The following is a 23,814-nucleotide window of genomic DNA, read 5'->3' on the forward strand; positions in this document are numbered from 1 at the left end:
AAAAGCCTGTTGGTAGAAGGAAGCATGAAGTTCTCTAAAATTTTCTGGTAGATGGCTGCGCTGACTTTGGTCTTGATAAAACACAGTGGACATACACCAGCAGATGACATGGCTCCCCAAACCATCACTGATTGTGGAAACTTCACACTAGATCTCAAGCAGCTTGGATTGTGGCCTCTCCACTCTTCCTTCAGACTCTGGGACCTTGATTTCCAAATGAAATGCAAAATTTACTTTCATCTGAAAATATCACCTTGGACCATTGAGCAACAGTCCAGTTCTGTTTCTCCTTGGCCCAGGTAAGACGCTTCTGGCGTTGTCTATTGGTCATGAGTGGCTTGACACAAGGAATGCGACACTTGTAGCCCATGTCCTGGATATGTCTGTGTGTGGTGGATCTTGAAGCAGTGACTCCAGCAGCAGTCCACTCCTTGTCAATCTTCCCCTAATTTTTGAATTGCCTTTTCTTAACAATCCCTTCAAGGCTGTGGTTATCCCAGTTGCTTGTGCTTTTTCTATCACACTTTTCCCTTCCACTCAACTTTCCATTAATATGCTTGGATACAGCACTCTGTGAACAGCCAGTTTCTTTAGCAATGACCTTTTGTGGCTTACCCCCCTTGTGGAGTGTGTCAATGACTGCCTTCTGGACATCTGTCAAGTCAGCAGTCTTCCCATGATTGTGGAGCCTACTGAAACAGACTAAGGGACCCTTTTAAACGCTTAGGAAGCCTCTGCAGGTGTTTTTTTGCTAATTATTCTAATTTACTGACTTCATTGGCTGTAAGCCATAATCATCAACATTATCAGGAATAAACACTTGAAATAGATCACTCTGTTTGTAATGACTATATAATATGTGTTTCAATTTTTGTATTGAAGAACTGAAATAAATTAACTTTTTGATAATATTCTATTTTTGTGAGAAGCACCTGTAAATGTCATGGAAATTTGCCAATATAAAAAGGACAAGAGCCTGTATAATGTCTACTGAAGCATAAGTATATAGTATCACTAAGATAGAAAAACCCACAATAAACCTGTTATTGCTAAATGAGATTCATTCGAATCAGGTGTATTGTTGCTTGGATCTGCAATCTGGGTCTAGCCTTTTTAATTACGGTAATATAGAGTGTGCAACCTCAGAGTGGTTGCGTGACAAAAAATGTGCGTTTCTTGAAAAGTTGGGCCTGAACTCCCAGGGTGTGGTATCCTGGCATGTAGAGCGGGACCACTCAACCTTCTCGCAGTGGAAGAGTGAGATCTCACTCATTGCTGTACAGGTTGCTGATGAATACGTTACTAAGCTGTTGCCAAACTGTAATAATGTTATTTTCGCGGCATTATAACAAAAAATCATCAGGTATATCAGCTTCACATTCCTATCACTGTGATTTGAAGACCAATGTATAATTTAATTTGCTGTTTTGCTTTTAACAAACTTTGTGTTATGTAGTTATGTAATACAATTTTACCACAGTCATATTTAACATCCATATAAATGTTTCCACAGGCTCAATGGACATGTCCAGGATGCCCCTGCAATAACATATGGCACCTACCGTGGGTCTAGGAGAATCAGGAAGCTTTTAAAGAGACGTGCTGATGTAAATTCACCAATCCCAGAGAAAGAAGAGAACCCTGAAACGTCTTCTGCTGGAGAAACTAACACAGAAAATTGTCTGATGCTGCATGAGTGGGTAAAAATGGATCCAGTCCCAGATCGAAATTGCCAGGATGAAATTCCTCCTTCCAAGATTCATAAAAAAATGCAATCAAAACTTGAACCTCGTGAACAAAATTTACAATTGCATAATGATGACACTACAATCCAAAATGCAAAGAGCTCAAAATTTGAAAATGATCTAGAAATGGAAGCTAATGGTTGGTCAGAATGCTCACCCTCCGAAGAGGTCCATCCTGAGAATATCTCAGAAGTAGTAGAGGGACAACAACCAAACATTGAGACAAATATAAAAGATGTCCTACAGCTAAATGCAAAAGAATCCTCAAAATATTTGCAACCAATCACTGTAGAAAGCTTAGAAGATTTACATCCAACCTTAGGAGGAAGTTCAAATATTTTATCCCATATCAAACAAAATGGGGAGAACTCACAAAATCATTCTTTGGAAAGCTCAATTTCAGAGAATTTAGAGCCAAATATTGAACGACAATATGCAGACATTGAACCAAAGGAATTAGATATTTCAGATACTGTTAGGCATCAACAACTAAATTCAAAGCAGTCAGATCATCAACCAAATATTAAAGAAAGTGTTCGTTTTCCAGAAATTCTAGAAACAAATACTGATGACGATGTAACGAGTGAAACAGACCTATCTCTCAAGGAAGCACAGAACTTATTACTTAACACAAAGGGAAAAATGGTAGAATGCATGACAGAACATATCCATGTCACTTCTGATAGTTCAGATTCTGAAAAATATGAGAAATTTTCAGTAAGCGATAATTTACAGCCAGAAGCTGAAGACACATTGATGAGAACAGAAGAATTAGAGGAAAGTTCCGAAGAAAACACAGAAGTTTCCATTGATTTGGGAGGCAGCGGAGCTGTCGACCTGCAAAGTGCCTTAAAACAATCCAATCTAGAGAAGGTTCTGGATTCACAAGATTGGGCAGGAAATCAGAAAGAGGTTGAAGTGAACGTGCACAGTGAAGACATATTGCATAAAAATTCATCTAATATTTTACACCCAACTGCACACAACATATTAGAAAGGTCAATTGACAAAAACTGTGAAGGCTTGAACTCATCCACTTCTGATTATTTGAAACTAGAATTAGGGAGAACTCCAAACACTGTAGATCTCCAATCAGAAGGAGCTTTTGCCTCAAGAAGTACTGTAGATGTGAAGCCAAATACTCTGGGCAATTCAGAAAAAGGGGAACAACTCCAATTATATAGAGACAGGCATCCAAAAGAACCAGATCATGAATTGAAGGGTACAGTTTTAGATAAAACCCTCTCAGAATCCGAAGGCATTCCAAATCTACATCTACAACTGATTAAGATGCCCAGAACTTCTGAAGATCCAAAACTAATTGAAAATATTGTAGATCTACCTACAAATGCTAACATTATTCCAGAGAGTGATGTAAAAAATAATGACAAATTAATAAAGACTGAGCTGGAACCAAATAGTAAGGTATCCTGCCAGTTAAATGAGTTGAACAATACATTGTTAGAAAAAGTCTCGTCAGAATCAGATTTGCCAAACTTAGCTCTACAACTAAATCAGACATCCAAAACTGCTAAAGATTTGAACCAAACTGAAAATGTAGAACATCTAGAGACAATTTCTAACATTATTCCAGAAAATGATGAAGAATTACTAAAGACCGAACCACAGACAAATACCAAGCTATCCTTTCAATTAAAAGAGTTGAATAATACGTTTTCAGATAAAGCATCAGTATTAGAAGATATCCCAAAATTAAATGCACATCTGAGTGAGACATTCAGAACCTCAGAGAATCTGCAACAAACTGGAAATATAAAATGTCTACACAAAAACACTAACGTTATTCCAGAAAATGATCTTAAAGATGGAGAATTGCTGCAGCCAAATCCCAAAGTAACCATTCAGTTGAATGGAAATTCAGATGAATCACCGATAAAGTCTGGAATTATTTCAAAAATGATAGAAAACCAAAAAACAAATATACACATTGTGTCAAATGTATCAGATGGTATACAATCAGAAGTAAAAGAACCTTCAAAAGTCAATTTGCATCTAGAGCCAAAATCTGGCTTTCACTTTTCTGAACTTGGCAATGACTCTTTTGGCTTCAAAGTCTCACAAAGACATGAATTTGATGAGGAGTTATCAGAAACTGGCCATAGTAATGATTTCACCAATGAGGACAATGGTGCCATAATGATACAAAACATAAAATCTGCAAATTTTCTACAGAATACCGATAACACGAATGTGCCAGAAAGTTATTTGAATGAGACTTCATCTTTTAATAAAGACCATGAAGTAGTAACTTCCAGGGATATTTCATTTGATAATGGTATTGAATGTCGCTCACCATCTCCACATACAATATCTGGCTCTCCATCATCCGTTGATTGCAACGATGTTCAATTTGACAGTCCAAATGATTCGGGTATTGTGTCATCACAAGCTTATACACCCGATGAACACATACAACTTAAGACATTTCACTCTGAAATATTTAATAAAAATGCTCCAGATCCATTTGCAGTTCTTCACAAAAGTGAAGAGGCTTTAGCGCCAAAACCTAACAGTAGTTTCAACGTACGAACTGTGCCAATATCGCAAAATAAGGAGCCAATAATAAACATTAATACTGTACCCGAAGGTACATGTGGATCTCTTGCAGATGGATGTACAGATAATTCACTTAGGGAAACAACAATTGAAATTTCAACCCCAGACAGACTAAGTAAAGAAAATTCAGATATTTTTGTTGCTAAGGTGTCCATGAAAACAGTGAACATTGAAGAAGTTAAATTACCGTATGTTTTGCGTTCCGACATCATATCTGTAGCTAAACTTGAAAGCCCAACTTTTACACAAGAAGTCATATGCATACCAAACTTGTCACCCCCTCCAACATGCACGGAAAATACATTCCAGGTTGAAAACAAAAAAGACTTTGTTATAAATGAGGAGTTGCCCAGCAATAGATGGGATTATATGACTTTGAATAAGTGTGAGAAATTTCCGAAAAATTGTTTCTTGGAAGCTGATGGTTTGCCGACGTGTAAGGACAGTGAGTTGACTATAAACCGTGTTAAGGATTTGCCTAGTAAGGACAGCACTGACAATATTTCACAATTTACCTACATTCAAAAAGAATTACCGAAAATATCAGACAAATCACCAGAAGTCTTAATAGAAAATTTAAAAAACAATAATATTAATGTCTGCAGTAGTGACAACATCAGAAATGTTTCCCTCCAGACACTTAAATCAGAAAAGGAATTGGCAAATGAAACCATTATGTCTAATGATTCATTGAAGGAACTTGGTGAGTCACTTTCAGAATTAACTCCAGATACAAAAATGAATCATAAAGAAAAGTTAAATAGTTTACTGTTACATTCAGCATTACTCCATGATGTTAGTGACAAAACTGAAATAATTTCTTCACGTCCTACGAATGCAAAATTTATCCTTCCGGTTGAGGACCATTCTAAGTCATCAAATGAATTGTTCGAGAAAAAAGCCAACGAGATTATTTTCAGTGTGTTGCATTCTGCCGTTGGTGAAATTCAAAATATCAACCAAAGTCTAACAGACATACAACACATAATCGAGAGTCAAAGTGAGAAGAGAAAGGATCTTGAAGACCATCCTGATGAGATCCTAGATAAGTGTACACAGAAACCGTCTGACCAAATACTTATAGATGACACAGATCTCATTATGTCCATGGCGGTGGGAATAGTGAATGATGTTATATCATCTTCTAAACAGATGGTGGTTACTAATATAATTCCAACTGTCCTAAAAAAGGATCTGGACAAATATGAAGCAGCACCACAAAAAACAATAACTAGTCTTAATGACGTATCCACGAACAATCAAAACGGACCAGTTGAGGATTCAGCAAACTCAAACCATGATGTTCCTTCATTGGGCTGTGACAATATAGTCCACCTTCCTTCTTGTGAAATAAATTCTAATGTTCTTGGATCGACTGAAGGGTCTCAGATTCTTGACTCTAGACAAGAAATAGAACCGAATTTATTAAATAAGTTAGATTCAAGAGTCACCAAAGACATGAGTCAAAGTGATGTGGGCAGCACCATAGAAATTACAGTTTTAAGAAGTACAGATGATGAAGAACTTCCCAGCTTTTCTAGAAACTCTGTTAAAGTGGATACACACAACTCAATAGATGAACGTTATACCAATGGAGATCTGAATTTTGATGACAAGTCTTGTGACACACACATAGAATCCATATCTTTGGAGACCGAAGGATCAATGGAAGATTTTATTTATAATAATATTGATGAAGAAAGCAGCAACTTTGCAGAGCTCTGTGACTTCTTACATTTTTCAGTATATAATAGTCATTATGTTGAAATAAGTGGAAGCGATGATGAGTCAACAGATGAGGAAAATGATGGTGGCAGTGACCAGGCCTCTGGCAATGATTCATTTCTCCCTGTGCAGTCAAGACGTGTCAAGATTTATCCTTATGCTCTGTCACCGATATACGAAGATGATAGTGTTTGTGAGGAAGCCATGTCCAACAGTAGTTCACCAAGGTATAATAAGGGGGCAGCAGCAAGTAACAGTGGCCATGACCACATATCAATCTTATCTCTGTTGCAGTCTGTGTCAGATCGCTTGAAAGAGGCTGATTTGGAAGACACGTCCCATGAAGAAATATATTCATCTTCGAGTAGTGAAGTACCTATTGCCAGTGACAGGTTTAATAAGGAGGGATCACATGAACTAGAGGACATCACCTGCACTTCTAAGACAACCCTTGATGATGATGAAAAAGCTTCTTCAGGTGCACGGTCTGGTTTGTTCATATCCAAATCCTTTGTGGAAAACAAATCGAATCCAGCTTTAGGACGTCAGTCTTTTCTTCTCAATTTGGCATCACAGCCTGACATTTCTGGGAAAAAATCCAGCAATTCAGTTCAATGTTTTAGTAGTGAAACATCTGCGTCACCAAAATCTGAATCCAATCCGAATCAAAGCACTGATCCTTCTCCGAGTACAATTGCTGTCAATTCACTGACTTCAGATTCCGCACTGCCCACTCAGAGCTCTGCAACAGATAAAAAACCACGAGTGACTCCTAAAAGTGTTTATTATCAGTATTTCCACGCTACTCAAAACTACTTATCCAGTACAGAAAAAAATGAAAGTCACACTCAAGAGAAACTAGAAAACTCGAAGATAAGGGCAGAAAGTGATACGGTAAGAAGTGCTGCTATCATGTGAAATATTTATTTTTGTGTCAAAACTAGTGATGAGCGAGTATACTCGTTGCTCGGGTGACCTCCGAGTATTTATGACCGCTCGGAAATTTAGTTTTCATCACAGGGGGAGCAATCAGGCAACCCCCACATGTACTCAGCCTGGCTAGTAGCTGTAAATCATTCAGCTGCTGCAATGAAAACTAAATCTCCGAGCAGTCATAAATACTCAGAAATCACCCGAGCGTGCTCTGGAAAACCCGAGCAACGAGTACACTCGCTCATCACTAGTCAAAACTTACAGTATGTATGAGTTTATTGAAAGAAATCCATATTGCTACTGTACTTAGGACTCCAACATAGTGATTGGTAGCCTTTTAGGTACGATTGCGCTTACATCACGAAGTGCATAAAATGAAAGATAGAGAATGGGTTGTTTTGCGCTGCCGTGAACTTCTTCATCAGGACATCCTTAAAGGGGATATTTGAGACTTTAAAAAAAGGCATGTAGTTGCTAACAGGGGCAACTACCTGTCTGTTGTGCCGGGCGCTCCTGCCAGAGATTCGCTGCTCCCTGTCAACAGACCTTAACCCCTTCCCGACCTTTGACGCCACGTAGGCGTCATGAAAGTCGGTGCCAATGCGACCTGTGACGCCTATGTGGCGTCATGGAAAGATCGCGTCCCTGCAGATCGGGTGAAAGGGTTAACTCCCATTTCACCCGATCTGCAGGGACAGGGGGAGTGGTAGTTTAGCCCAGGGGGGGTGGCTTCACCCCCCCCCGTGGCTACGATCACTCTGATTGGCTGTTGAAAGTGAAACTGCCAATCAGAGCGATTTGTAATATTTCACCTATTATAACTGGTGAAATATTACAATCCAGCCATGGCCGATGCTGCAATATCATCGGCCATGGCTGGAAACACTAATGTGCCCCCACCCCACCGATCGCCCCCCCAGCCCTCCGATCTGTCCGGTACACTGCTCCGGCTCCCCTCCGTCCTGTGCTCCGCTCCCCCGTGCTCTTGTCCGCTCCCCCCGTGCTCCAATCACCCTCCCCGTGCTCCAATCACCCCCCCTGCACTCCGATCCACCCCCCTCCGTGCTCCGTTACACCCCCCCGTGCTCCGTTCCACACCCCCCCGTGCTCCGTTCCACCCCCCGTGCTCCGTTCCACCCCTCCTGCGCTCCGAGTCACCCCCCCATGCTCTGATCCCCCCCCCTTCGTGCTCCACCCCACCCCATCATACTTACCGATCCTGCCGGGGTCCGTCCGTCTTCTCCCCGGGCGCCGCCATCTTCCAAAATGGCGGGCGCATGCGCAGTGCGCCCGCCGAATCTGCCGGCCGGCAGATTCGTTCCAAAGTACATTTTGATCACTGAGATAGATTATATCTCAGTGATCAAAATAAAAAAAATAATAAATGACCCCCCCCCCCTTTGTCACCCCCATAGGTAGGGACAATAAAAAAATAAAGAATTTTTTTTTCCCACTAATGTTAGAATAGGGTTAGGGTTAGGGGTAGGGTTAGGGTTAGGGCTAGGGCTAGGGTTAGGGCTAGGGTTAGGGTTAGGGGTAGGGTTAGGGGTAGGGGTAGGGTTAGGGCTAGGGTTAGGGCTAGGGTTAGGGGTAGGGTTAGGGGTAGGGGTAGGGTTAGGGCTAGGGGTAGGGTTAGGGCTAGGGTTAGGGGTAGGGTTAGGGGTAGGGTTAGGGCTAGGGTTAGGGTTTCGGTATGTGCACACGTATTCTGGTCCTCTGCGGATTTTTCCGCTGCGGATTTGATAAATCCGCAGTGCTAAACCGCTGCGGATTTATGGCGGATTTACCGCGTTTCTTCTGCGCATTTCACTGTGGTTTTACAACTGCGATTTTCTATTTGAGCAGTTGTAAAACCGCTGCGGAATCCGCACAAAGAAGTGACATGCTGCGGAATGTAAACCGCTGCGTTTCCGTGCAGTTTTTCCGCAGCATGTGTACAGCGATTTTTGTTTCCCATATGTTTACATTGAACTGTAAACTCATGGGAAACTGCTGCGGATCCGCAGCATTTTCCGCAGCGTGTGCACATACCTTTAGAATTAGGCTATGTGCACACGGTGCGGATTTGGCTGCGGATCCGCAGCGGATTGGCCGCTGCGGATTCGCAGCAGTGTTCCATCAGGTTTACAGTACCATGGAAAACCAAATCCGCTGTGCCCATGGTGCGGAAAATACCGCGCGGAAACGCTGCATTGTATTTTCCGCAGCATGTCAATTCTTTGTGCGGATTCCGCAGCGTTTTACACCTGTTCCTCAATAGGAATCCGCAGGTGAAATCCGCACAAAAAACACTGGAAATCCGCGGAAAATCCGCAGGTAAAACGCAGTGCCTTTTACCCGCGGATTTTTCAAAAATGATGCTGAAAAATCTCACACGAATCCGCAACGTGGGCACATAGCCTTAGGGTTAGGGTTGGAATTAGGGTTGTGGTTAGGGTTGTGATTAGGGTTATGGCTACAGTTGGGATTAGGGTTAGGGGTGTGGGGTGGTTAGTGTTGGAGGTAGAATTGAGGGGTTACCACTGTTTAGGCACATCAGGGGTCTCCAAACGCAACATGGCGCCACCATTGATTCCAGCCAATCTCGTATTCAAAAAGTCAAATGGTGCTCCCTCAATTCCGAGCCCTGACGTGTGCCCAAACAGTGGTTTACCCCCACATATGGGGTACCAGCATACTCAGGATAAACTGCGCAACAATTACTGGGGTCCAATTTCTCCTGTTACCCTTGTGAAAATAAAAAAATGCTTGCTAAAACATCATTTTTGAGGAAAGAAAAATGATTTTTTATTTTCACGGCTCTGTGTTGTAAACGTCTGTGAAGCACTTGGGGGATCAAAGTGCTCACCACATATCTAGATAAGTTCCTTGGGGGGTCTAGTTTCTAAAATGTGGTCACTTGTGGGGGGTTTCTACTGTTTAGGCACACCAGGGGCTCTGCAAACGCAACGTGACGCCCGCAGACCATTCCATCAAAGTCTGCATTTCAAAAGTCACTACTTCCCTTCTGAGCCCCGACGTGTGCCCAAACAGTGGTTTACCTCCACACATGGGGTATCAGCGTACTCAGGAGAAACTGAACAACAACTTTTGGGGTCCAATTTCTCCTGTAACCCTTGGGAAAATAAAAAATTCTGGGCTAAATAATTATTTTTGAGGAAAGAAAACGTATTTATTATTTTCACGGCTCTGCATTATAAACTTCTATGAAGCACTTGGGGGTTCAAAGTGCTCACCACACATCTAGATAAGTTCCTCTAGATAAGTTCCTTTCGGGGTCTAGTTTCCAAAATGGGGTCACTTGTGGGGGGTTTCTACTGTTTAGCCACATGAGGGGCTCTGCAAACGCAACGTGACGCCCGCAGAGCATTCCATCAAAGTCTGCATTTCAAAATGTCACTACTTCAATTCCGAGCCCCGGCATGTGCCCAAACAGTAGTTTACCCCCACATATGGGGTATCACCGTACTCAGGAGAAACTGGACAACAAATATTGGGGTCAAATTTCTCCTGTTACCCTTGGGAAAATTAAAAAATTCTGGGCTAAATAATTATTTTTGAGGAAAGAAAACGTATTTATTATTTTCACGGCTCTGCATTATAAACTTCTGTGAAGCACTTGGGGGTTCAAAGTGCTCACCACACATCTAGATAAGTTCCTTTCGGGGTCTAGTTTCCAAAATGGGGTCACTTGTGGGGGGTTTCTACTGTTAAGCCACATCAGAGGCTCTGCAAACGCAACGTGACGCCCACAGAGCATTCCTTCAAAGTCTGCATTTCAAAACGTCACTACTTCACTTCCGAGCCCCGGCATGTGCCCAAACAGTAGTTTACCCCCACATATGGGGTATCAGCGCACTCAGGAGAAACTGGACAACAACTTTTGGGGTCAAGTTTCTCCTGATACCCTTGGGAAAATAAAAAATTGCAGGCTAAAAGATCATTTTTGAGAAAATAATTTTTTTTTTTTATTTTCATGGCTCTGCGTTATAAACTTCTGTGAAGCACTTGGGGGTTCAAAGTCCTCACCACACATCTAGATTAGTTCCTTTGGTGGACTAGTTTCCAAAATGGGGTCATTTGTGGGGGATCTCTAATGTTTAGGCACACAGGGGCTCTCCAAACGTGACATGGTGTCCGCTAATGATTGGAGCTAATTTTCCATTTAAATAGCCAAATGGCGTGCCTTCCCTTCCGAGCCCTGCCGTGCGCCCAAACAGTGGTTTACCCCCACATATGGGGTATCAGCGTACTCAGGACAAACTGTACAACAACATTTGGGGTCCAATTTCTCCTATTACCCTTGGCAAAATAGGAAATTCCAGGCTAAAAAATCATTTTTGAGGAAAGAAAAATTATTTTTTATTTTCATGGCTCTGCGTTATAAACTTTTGTGAAGCACCTGGGGGTTTAAAGTGCTCAATATGCATCTAGATAAGTTCCTTGGGGGGTCTAGTTTCCAAAATGGGGTCACTTGTGGGGGAGCTCCAATGTTTAGGCATACAGGGGCTCTCCAAACGCGACATGGTGTCCGCTAACAATTGGAGCTAATTTTCCATTCAAAAAGTCAAATGGCGCGCCTTCCCTTCCGAGCCCTGCCGAGTGCCCAAACAGTGGTTTACCCCCACATATTAGGTATCGGCGTACTCGGGAGAAATTGCTCAACAAATTTTAGGATCCATTTTATCCTATTGCCCATGTGAAAATGAAAAAATTGAGGGGAAAAGAATTTTTTTGTGAAAAAAAAGTACTTTTTCATTTTTACAGATCAATTTGTGAAGCACCTGAGGGTTTAAAGTGCTCATTAGGCATCTAGATAAGTTCCTTGGGGGGTCTAGTTTCCAAAATGGGGTCACTTGTGGGGGAGCGCCAATGTTTAGGCACACAGGAGCTTTCCAAACGCGACATGGTGTCCGCTAACGATGGAGATAATTTTTCAGTCAAAAAGTCAAATGGCGCTCCTTCCCTTCCGAGCCTTACCATGTGCCCAAACAGTGGTTTACCCCCACATGTGAGGTATTGGTGTACTCAGGAGAAATTGCCCAACAAATTTTAGGATCCATTTTATTCTGTTGCCCATGTGAAAATGAAAAAATTGAGGCTAAAAGAATTTTTTTGTGAAAAAAAAGTACTTTTTCATTTTACGGATCAATTTGTGAAGCACCTGGGGGTTTAAAGGCCTCACTATGCATCTAGATAAGTTCCTTGGGGCGTCTAGTTTCCAAAATGGGGTTACTTGTGGGGGAGCTCCAATTTTTAGGCACACGGGGGCTCTCCAAACGTGACATGGTGTCCGCTAAAGAGTGGAGCCAATTTTTGATTCAAAAAGTCAAATGGCGCTCCTTCCCTTCCAAGCCCTGACGTGCGCCCAAACAGTGGTTTACCCCCACATATGAGGTATCAGCGTACTCAGGACAAATTGGACAACAACTTTCGTGGTTCAGTTTCTCCTTTTACCATTGGGAAAATAAAAAAATTGTTGCTAAAAGATAATTTTTGTGACTAAAAAGTTAAATGTTCATTTTTTCCTTCCATGTTGCTTCTGCTGCTGTGAAGCACCTGAAGGGTTAATAAACTTCTTGAATGTGGTTTTGAGTAACTTGAGGGGTGCAGTTTTTAGAATGGTGTCACTTTTGGGTATTTTCAGCCATATAGACCCCTCAAACTGACTTCAAATGTGAGGTGGTCCCTAAAAAAAAATGGTTTTGTAAATTTCGTTGTAAAAATGAGAAATCGCTGGTCAAATTTTAACCCTTATAACTTCCTAGCAAAAAAAAATTTTGTTTCCAAAATTGTGCTGATGTAAAGTATACATGTGGGAAATGTTATTTATTAACTAGTTTGTGTCACATAACTCTATGGTTTAACAGAATAAAAATTAAAAATGTGAAAATTGCGAAATTTTCTAAATTTTCGCCAAATTTCCGTTTTTATCACAAATAAACGCATAATTTATTGACCTAAATTTACCACTAACATGAAGCCCAATATGTCACGAAAAAACAGTCTCAGAACCGCTAGGATCCGTTGAAGCGTTCCTGAGTTATTACCTCATAAAGGGACACTGGTCAGAATTGCAAAAAACGGCCAGGTCATTAAGGTCAAAATAGGCTGGGTCATGAAGGGGTTAAACTAAAAAGAAGGGCAAAAATATAAGCTCCGCCATAAGGAGTACAAGAAAACCAACAGAAAATGGACGCTAGAACTGAATAAAAATGTACATTATTTATTACGAACAAATACATTTTCCGTATTTTGTTAAAAGAATCATAAAGCTAAATATTAATGACACAAGAATTAAAATGGAGGACGACACACAAGTGCCACGTACATGCCTGAGAAGGACTAAATGAAAATAAGCAAAACAGCCAACAGTAGTATACTCATATACAGGGTGGTCCAAAAGTAGGTGGACAGAAAATAATAACATTTATTTTGATTTATTATTATTATTATTTATTTAGAATTTATATTCTGTTAAACCAGAGAGTTATGTGACACAAAATAGTTAATATATAACATTTCCCACATGTCTACTTTACATCAGCACAATTTTGGAAACAATATTTTTTTGTTAGGAAGTTATAAGGGTTAAAAGTTGACCAGCAATTTCTCATTTTTACAACAAAATTTACAAAACCATGTAGGGACCACCTCACATTTGAAGTCAGTTTGAGGGGTCTATATGGCTGAAAAGACCTAAAAGTGACACCATTCTAAAAAATGCACCCCTCAAGGTGCTCAGAACCACATTCAAGAAGTTTATTAACCCTTCAGGTGTTTCACAGCAGCAGAAGCAACATGGAAGAAAAAAATGAACATTTAACTTTTTAGTCAGAAAAATGATATTTTAGCAACAATTTTTTATTTTACCAAGGGTAAAAGGAGAAAGTGGACCCAAAAGTTGTTGTCCAATTTGTCCTGAGTACACTGATACCCCATATGTGGGGGGGAACCACTGTTTTGGCGCATGTCAGAGCCCAGAAGAGAAGTAATGACGTTTTGGAATGGTCTGCGTGCCTCATGTTGCATTTGCAAAGCCCCTGATGTACCTAGACAGTAGGAACCCCACACAAGTGACCCCATTTTGGAAACTAGACCCCCCAAGAAACTTATCTAGATGTGTGGTGAGAACTTTGTACCTCAAAAACCATGTTTGATAAATCTCCCCTACATAACCCTATTACACATACTGTCCACCTACTTTTGGACCACTCTGTATATGCACGAAAATAATGTCCTAATAAATGCGGTTGTATGTAATAAGGACACTTAGGCACCCATTCGTAATCAAAAGGAAAGATTAAATCCATACAACCCCCTCTATAGTATATGGGATATATATGTGTGAGTAGATATGGCTGAAACTCCACACGGTAGTCAAATCACATCAGAATAGATAGGCAAGATAGATATAACAAAGTGCATTGTGCAGTTTATAACTTAATATAACCATACATAAAGGTACATACAGGTACAGTTGGCAAGTGCCATATGGTACCCCATTAATTGGAAGACATATAAAGTGCACCAAACGAATAACAAGGCCTATACTTTTAATATATAACCCTATGGTTCCATGACAAAGTAAATCCCAAACTGGGTGAGTAAGCAAGCCAAAAATATATAGACCAGCCTGCAGCAGACGTGGAAAAGGAAGACCCCCAACGCGCGTTTCGCTCAATGCTTCTTCCGGGGGCCGAAGAACCAGACCAGCAGTTTCTCTTCCCACTGACAGGGCAGGACTGCTGACATCATGCTGATTGACAGCAGTCTTTCCCAGTTAGTCAGCTGAAAGCCAGCTATCAATCAGCATGACACCAGTAGTCCCGCCCTCTCAACAGTAAGACAAACTGTTGCTCTATTGACATGACGTCAGCGGATGTCTGTAACCGCTCAGTGCTGGAGGAGAATGGCGCTGGGCAAAACAGGCAGGTTGGTAGCAATTATCTGCCTGTTAGTTCTTAGGCACATTTATAATCCTTATTAAGCATACTGGATTTTAATATATACAATTCCATTCAATCCCACTTCCCTGGAAGATAAATCATGGCCAGAGAGCTCGGGAGGTTGCCTTTCATCCTTTTCTCAACACTGCCAAGTGTGCGTGATTATGGGGGGTTAGGAGGGTGCTAACTCTTCTAACATCATGCAGCAAAAAATCTGAATTAGATAAATGTCCACGCAGAATTCATCATGATTTTACAAACAAGAAAAAAGGGGAGAATATTAAAAATTGGGAAATTGAATAATAGTCACTCAAAAGTCCATAATGTTATACTTTTTTGGATTTTTAATATAGATAGAATTATACTAGCCTGTAGAGATCACCAGGAGAATGGTCTTTTACACTTTCAGTGTACAATTGTTTTCAAATATTAAAGGAATTTAAAAAAAAAACATCCTAAAGGCTCTAAAATAGGAAAAAATAGCAACAGGAATAATAAAAAAAATCAAGTAAAAACTGCAGTACATGGTAACTAAAGTGACTATATGAGTTATTGTTGTTGCATGCTGGATATTTACTGGTATTTCTACATTTATTGTTACATCCAAGAAGTAATCAATTTTTACTGAATCTTCTGGTAAACACTTTTTTCTTCTGTGATTTCAGAACGCAGCTGATTCAGACACTTTAAAGTTTAACCCGAGGCCAGGAAAGGTTTGTTTTCCCTTATTGTATTTATTATCAAACTTGCATTACTGACCGTAGCGGAATACTAGTATACTTCTACTCAAATAGCTTCCACAATTCTGTACTGCCCTTACAGCTTTTTATTTTTTCACCCTTGTATTTTTTTTGGGGGGGGGGGTGGGAAATTCTGATGACCTATTTCTACAGCTCCTGTTGAACATGAAAATACATCTGTCTTCATTAATGTTCTGTGCTCCCCCTAGTGGAGAGTAAAGACAATAAAAAAAACCTTTTATTATGAAAGTATGATGCAGAATGAATCAGCACTACATTTCATAGTCCCCCCTAAAAGTGTCATTTTTATATATTTTGACTTTTAACGTGCAGCTAACCTGAAATTTCATCTAATAGTGTTTCCGTGCAGCGCCGCGGGTCGCTGTCTATTACATGCTAGGGTTAGACAAGAAAAGAAAGTTGCATAAGACTGGCCAACCACTTGAAAGAGCGGTAACATTTTACATTTGTTTGAAAAGCTGTTTCAAGTCATTGAAAGGTTTTTAGTTAAATGCACAAGTACTTCTTGTGCTCAACTCTGGGGAATTGAGTTTCTTATATTAGGGGTTAAGTACTTCTGTGCGTGTCCTAGCGGACAAGTCTGAGATCTTCCTGTACAGTAATGTGCCATAATTTACTGAGGAATGGGGTGACCATAAAATAGTGAATATTATTTTATTATATGCATAGAAATTTGTCATTTTCCATTGTCAAGAAATAATAGGGAGGATAAATGCCCTAGACTGGCGGGTAATCGGCCCACCCTCGAGGAACTTGCAACCTCATTTAAATATAGATTCAACTTTAATTTTCTTCATAGAGGAACATTCAATTGTGGCCAGGAAGGTATGTATGAACCCGGCTATTTCCACCCCACCAAGCAGTGTAGCTAGACTGTGGTCACATGTCATATACATTATGTGGATTTTGCGTGTGGATTTTTCTCCTGTAAAATCTGCAACATTCTTCAGTTCTAGCAAAGTGGATGAGTTTTAACTTGATCTCATCCTGATACTGCGTTTTTTTTTTGCGCACAAATTATTTTTAGTTGCATTTTTTTAATTCACGGCATAACAATTCGACAGGTTCTCTTTAAAGTGAATGTGTTTTCACAAAATCGCTATCTGTTTAAATCAAGTTTTTATGTTCCATGCAGTTTTTGATTTTTAACAATATTTTATTCTCATTTATTTTTCTTCTTTAATATTATGGTTGGTGTTAAAAATATTGCAAACATCCTGGACATTGAAGATACTTTTCATTGTCAAGGCAGGGGGAGCTGTGACATCACCATTTGTGATCTGTTTGTTATTAGCTGTGTACAGAGGTTATAATGAGCCTGCTGAAAAGTTTTTCTACAAAACAGGAGTGTAAAATATTACAAGTGGCTAGTGTATAAAAAAAATAAATCTGGGCTTTAAAATACAGATTGTGATGTGGGGGGGATAAAAAGTGCCAAAAATGTTTTGCGCCCCTCTCTCAGAGCTGGATGTGTCTCGCGCCCCTCTCTCAGAGCTGGATGTGGCTCGCGCCCCTCTCTCAGAGCTGGATGTGGCTCGCGCCCCACTCCCAGAGCTGGATGTGGCTTGCGCCCCTCTCACAGAGCTGGAGGTGGCTTGCACCCCTCTCCCAGAACTGGATGTGGCTCGCGCCCCTCTCCCAGGGCGGGATGAGGCTCGCGCCCCTCTCTCAGAGCTGGATGTGGCTCGTGCCCCTCTCTCAGAGCTGGATGTGGCTCGCACCCCACTCCCAGAGCTAGATGTGGCTCGCGCCCCTCTCACAGAGCTGGAGGTGGCTCGCACCCCTCTCCCAGAACTGGATGTGGCTCGCGCCCCTCTCCCAGGGCGGGATGAGGCTCGCGCCCCTCTCCCAGAACTGGATGTGGCTCGCACCCCTCTCTCAGAGCTGGATGTTTCTCGCGCCCCTCCCAGAACTGGATGTGGCTCGCGCCCCTCTCACAGAGCTGGATGTGACTCGTGCCCCTCTCTTAGAGCTGGATATGGCTTGCGCCCCTCTCTCAGAGCTGGATGTGGCTCGTGCCCCTCTCCCAGAGTGGGATGTGGCTCGCGCCCCTCTCCCAGAGCTCAATGTAAATTGCAATCCTCTTTCAGAGCTGGATGTGGCTCGCGCCCTTCTCTCATAGCTGGATGTGGCTTGCGCCCCTCTCTCAGAGCTGGATGTGGCTCGTGCCTCTCTCCCAGAGCTGGATTTGGCTCGCGCCCCTCTCACAGAGCTGGATGTGGCTCATGCCCCTCTCCCAGAGCGGGACGTGGCTCGTGCCCCTCTCCCAGAACTGGATTTGGCTCGCGCCCCTCTCCCAGAGTGGGATGCGGCTTGCGCCCCTCTCTGAGCTCAATTTAGATTGCGATCCTCTCTCAGAGCTCAATGTGGCTCGCAACCCTCTCTCGGAGCTGAATGTGGTTCTCTAGGTAAGAAAGGTTGAGGACCTCTATTATAGAGGCTTGTCAGAAGTTTATATCAGTGATAATCTAGGTGTCGAGAAGCCTACCAATTGCAAAAATTGAGGAAGATGGAAAAGAAGCCTTTAGTTAAGTGTTTTGCCACATCAGTATTTTCCTTGTGCCCTAATATCGCCATGAAAAGTCATCAATGAAAATGTGCCATGAAGAACATTATCAAGCTTGTAAACAGACTGATTTCAAATGTCTACTACTGGCTTCACTATGCTGATTTTCTTTATAAGGCTGGGGTCACACTAGCGTAGAATACAGATGAGTGCTATGCGAGAAAACATCACATAGCACTCGGACCAGTGTTAATTCATGGGGCAGATCACAGCTGCGATTATTTTCTCATGCTGAATCAGCATGCAAGAACAATTGCAGAATGCTGTGATTGGCACCGAGACTCGGCCGAGTCTCGACTCACTCGCACCCATATGTCTGTGGGTGCGAGTGACACAACGCACATCACTCGGATATCATCTGTGTGCGGTGCGATATAGGCCGACGCCTGCAGTGGAGGAGATGGAGAAATTACTTTCTCCGCCTCCTCCACTCCTGTGCTCCGATTCTCTCTGTGCGAGAGGCTCGGACAACAGTTGCATGGCACTCGGCTCACGCTCACAGCAGAGCACGAGCCGAGGGTCATTAGCATAACGCATACGATGCTCACGCATCGGGTGCCATACTCTAGTGTGAAATGAACTACCACACATCCATGGAATAGAAAACACGGTACCCACACATTACTATGACTGACAGAAGGACCCGGGATAACAGTTAGTATTGCTCGTTAGTGGAAGTAGAGCAGACTAATACATCACGCAGCTGAAGTGTCCTCATTTACCTAATCTTACATTATTGATTGACTTTTTCTTTAGAATTTGCCTTTAACTAATTTAACAGCTGATTGTTTAGTTCCTGGCGCGCTGCATACTAATGGAGGTTTCTCGATGTCAGGGGCGCTAGAGGTTCACTACAAAACACCAACATAATTAACTTGTTCTGTTAAACACTCATCATCAACAAATTACTTTGCAAAACAAGCAAAGCTCATCTAAAGGTTCAAGAAGTCGCCTCTGTGATCTTAACGCAACATGCCAAATTAACATTTTATTAGTAAACTACAAAGGAGCTGTACTAATGTGCCACCGGCTGCTAATAAATAATCCTAATTGATTCCAGGCTGATTTATCTGTTTCGAGCACACAAGGAATGGATGGAGGGGGATCTGTAATGTCTCTAAGCAAATTCCTATAGGATTTCAACGAGAGAAAGAAAGGTTGTCCGGTTTAGGAAATCCCAAAGTTTTAAATACTCTATTAGAGATGTAGAGTTACATTCAGGAGACGACTGCTAGGAGTATCTCTCACTTTCTCTGGAGGACCTATCCTTCTGTAATGTTTCATTTTTCCTGTGGTGGCGCTGCAGAGAAATTGAGCACTTGATCACTGATTATAGTCAATCTCTGGGTGTCCTAGCTGGGGGATACGTTGGTATTAGTTTATTGTCAAGAGTCCCCTCTAATATGTAAGGTTTCTTCAAAGCAGAGAACACCTTCAGTACTATACATGTAATATTAAGAGCACGGTGGCTCAGTGGATAGCACTGCAGCTCTGGAGTCCTGTGTTCAAGCAACACCCTGGACAACATCTGCAAAGAGTTTGTATGTTCTCTCCGTGTCTGCTGGGTTTCTCTCGGGTTCTCCGGTTTCCTCCCACATTCCAAAGACATACTGATACGGATTTTAGATTGTGAGCCCCAACGGGGACAGCGATAATAATGTGTGCAAACTGTAAAGCGCTGCAGAATATGTTAGCGCTATATAAAAAATAAAGATTATTATTATTATATATAGTGATTATGAACAGTATCAAATTACATTTGTAAAGGCTTGTGTACACTCGGACACACTTGTTTGTTAACTATCCCATTCTGCAATTATGGGTATAAAAAGGTTTGTCTCATCTCAAAAAACCTTTATATATGCCCTATAATGGTAAATGCACAGTAGACCCCCTAGAAGCCAAAGGGGAAAATTAAAAAAAAAAAAGTCAGCAGCTCTAAGAGATGAGTGAATTGATTAGCAGGATCCTGGTCCATTCGTCGGACAGCAGTATTTCGTGGCCACTACACGGGAGCCCTGTGAACCACCTCCTACCTTATGGCATCCACAGCTCCTCTTTTGATTTGCCGGATTGGCACCATGTCATTGTTGTAGTCTAATGTACACAAGTCCGGCGAATCCAAAGAAGAGTCAGTGATGCCATTAGATAGCAGGCCAAAAAGAGAGCAATTGGAGAGGAGACAAAGCACGAATAGTGTCTTATCTGGGTAATATGATAGAAGGATATGAACGATTGCGCTCACCTGGTTGGGTTGTGTTCACACTTAGTCTTAAGGCTATGGAAATGGCAAAGGACTTGGAGGGCACCACTAAACAAATTCACAGGGGTTCAACATAAGCATGTAGATGAACACTAGAAGAACCGAGAGAAAGAGCCATGCTCACATAGATGGGAACACCCAAGTTTCTAAATAACATATACTTTATTAGGAGAAGATATGACACTGAATACTTATTACAGGACACAACAGCAATTTAAAAACATTTAAAAACTACAAAAAAGTGCTCAATCTTGCCATGTCTTGATATAAAGACAATGGCTACCCACACAGAAAATCCTCTAAGCATAAATGATAAATGACCTGGTTCAGTATGGCTCAAAAATAAACCCAAATGGCCATGTAACAGTCAAAATACATAACATGATTTTCAGCAGTAAACCTGGAATAATATTCATTCACAGTACCAGGCATATAGGCACACTAAAGGTACCGTCACACTCAGCGACGCTGCAGCGATATAGACAACGAGCCGATCGCTGGAGCGTCGCTGTAAAGACGTCAAACACAGCAACTCCAGAACGATGCAGGAGCGATCCAGTGACGTAACGGCGACTCACTTATCGTTCCCGCTGGTTGTTAGCTCCATGTAAAACGTTGCTGGCATCATTGCTTTTGCTGTCAAACATGACGGTACACGCCGACCTGACAACGAAATAAAGTTCTGGACTTCTAGCTCTGACCAGCGATGGCACAGCGGGATCCAGATCGCTGCTGCGTGTCAAATACAACGAGATCGCTATCCAGGATGCTGCAACGTCACGGATCGTTGTCGTTCTCGTTGCAAAGTTGCTGAGTGTGATGGTACCTCTAGTCTTAAGGCTGCTGCAGACCCACGAGGAGATAAATACATAGAACTGGAGAAACAATGAGTTATTCTGTCCTGCCGTGGAGACAAAATGAGGGATGCCGATGCAATTTCAGGTGGTTTTATTCGTCAACGCTTTTCGAAGTGTAAAACTTCTTCATCAGGACAAACCACGTGATTTGTCCTGAAGAAGAAGTTTTATATTTCGAAACTTGTTGATGAACAAAACCACCTGAAATTGCATCAGCTTCCCTCATTTTGTCTTCACGGCAGCGCAGATTATCCCATATGTTTCTCCAGTTCTATGTATTAGGTAGGAGTTGGTTCACACGGCTCCACTTCAATATTCTGTGGCCATTGGATCAGGATCCTGAGAATTGATCTGCTCATCTCTCGTGGTTCCTGCTATTGTCTGCTCTTTCTTGTTCCGCCCATTAAATCCTTAGGCGGCCATGCGTACACAATAGTTTGCCTTGTTTTCTGCCATGTCTTGCTTTCTTTCCAAAGTAAAGTTACGAAGTGTTTCTAACTATATTACTTCGCTCAGACAGCACCAATTACTGTGCATTTAATGTCAATCTCATGAGGATGACAGTAATTGTCTGACAATTTGTGTTAGATCTTTGCGCTGGATATATCATGCATTTTTCTGAAGGAAGAGGTTTTACCCACATTAACCTCTTCATATCCAATGTTCATGCTATTATGTAGTATCCAAATGGTTAATCGTACACCATAATGGACCTTTTTGAAATTATAGGACCTATAATAAATTGTAACAAATCATCTCTGATTTAGCAGCTCCCTAAACTCTACTTCAAGGTACAAGACACTCCTTTGAGTTTCGTTACACTGACAAATCAACTTTTTTTTTCTGTAGTTCTGCTGGACTATATTCCATGTGCCATATCATGATGTGTCTTTTACTAAATACAGGTGATCCTTTCTGATATAATCGATCAGGAGAACAAGATTGAGCTGAAAGCTGATGTTCTGGATGCAACATCTTGGGCATTTCCCCATGGAGTAAATATTCGAGTCATCAGAGGATGGTAAGAAAAATGATTATAGGGTTTATGATGTTATTATTATTATTATTATTATTATTACTTTCATTACATGATTCTTTCATACAGACAACAAATGAATAACATTTTTCCCTGCTACTCCCTAACAATAGAAGAAGGTGCCAAAACAATGTAACATACATAGTAACATAGTAACATAGTTAGTAAGGCCGAAAAAAGACATTTGTCCATCCAGTTCAGCCTATATTCCATCATAATAAATCCCCAGATCTACGTCCTTCTACAGAACCTAATAATTGTATGATACAATATTGTTCTGCTCCAGGAAGACATCCAGGCCTCTCTTGAACCCCTCGACTGAGTTCGCCATCACCACCTCCTCAGGCAAGCAATTCCAGATTCTCACTGCCCTAACAGTAAAGAATCCTCTTCTATGTTGGTGGAAAAACCTTCTCTCCTCCAGACGCAAAGAATGCCCCCTTGTGCCCGTCACCTTCCTTGGTATAAACAGATCCTCAGCGAGATATTTGTATTGTCCCCTTATATACTTATACATGGTTATTAGATCGCCCCTCAGTCGTCTTTTTTCTAGACTAAATAATCCTAATTTCGCTAATCTATCTGGGTATTGTAGTTCTCCCATCCCCTTTATTAATTTTGTTGCCCTCCTTTGTACTCTCTCTAGTTCCATTATATCCTTCCTGAGCACCGGTGCCCAAAACTGGACACAGTACTCCATGTGCGGTCTAACTAGGGATTTGTACAGAGGCAGTATAATGCTCTCATCATGTGTATCCAGACCTCTTTTAATGCACCCCATGATCCTGTTTGCCTTGGCAGCTGCTGCCTGGCACTGGCTGCTCCAGGTAAGTTTATCATTAACTAGGATCCCCAAGTCCTTCTCCCTGTCAGATTTACCCAGTGGTTTCCCATTCAGTGTGTAATGGTGATATTGATTCCTTCTTCCCATGTGTATAACCTTACATTTATCATTGTTAAACCTCATCTGCCACCTTTCAGCCCAAGTTTCCAACTTATCCAGATCCATCTGTAGCAGAATACTATCTTCTCTTGTATTAACTGCTTTACATAGTTTTGTATCATCTGCAAATATCGATATTTTACTGTGTAAACCTTCTACCAGATCATTAATGAATATGTTGAAGAGAACAGGTCCCAATACTGACCCCTGCGGTACCCCACTGGTCACAGCGACCCAGTTAGAGACTATACCATTTATAACCACCCTCTGCTTTCTATCACTAAGCCAGTTACTAACCCATTTACACACATTTTCCCCCAGACCAAGCATTCTCATTTTGTGTACCAACCTCTTGTGCGGCACGGTATCAAACGCTTTGGAAAAATCGAGATATACCACGTCCAATGACTCACCGTGGTCCAGCCTATAGCTTACCTCTTCATAAAAACTGATTAGATT

At 41.6% G+C, this 23,814-nt stretch overlaps 1 protein-coding gene across 1 annotated transcript in view; it reads left to right on the top strand.

Moving 5' to 3' along the window:
• CRYBG3 (crystallin beta-gamma domain containing 3) overlaps positions 1–23,814 on the top strand; it is a 273,103-nt gene that overhangs the window by 121,770 nt on the left and 127,519 nt on the right. The window contains exons 4-6 of the mRNA XM_069760996.1: positions 1,514–6,941; positions 15,595–15,642; positions 22,282–22,397. Of these exons, the coding sequence (XP_069617097.1) occupies positions 1,514–6,941; positions 15,595–15,642; positions 22,282–22,397 (5,592 nt within the window). The remainder of the gene's footprint in view (positions 1–1,513; positions 6,942–15,594; positions 15,643–22,281; positions 22,398–23,814) is intronic.

The sequence above is a fragment of the Ranitomeya imitator genome, chromosome 3 (genome assembly GCF_032444005.1).
Source record: "Ranitomeya imitator isolate aRanImi1 chromosome 3, aRanImi1.pri, whole genome shotgun sequence".
Classification (NCBI taxonomy): Eukaryota; Metazoa; Chordata; class Amphibia; order Anura; family Dendrobatidae; genus Ranitomeya; species Ranitomeya imitator.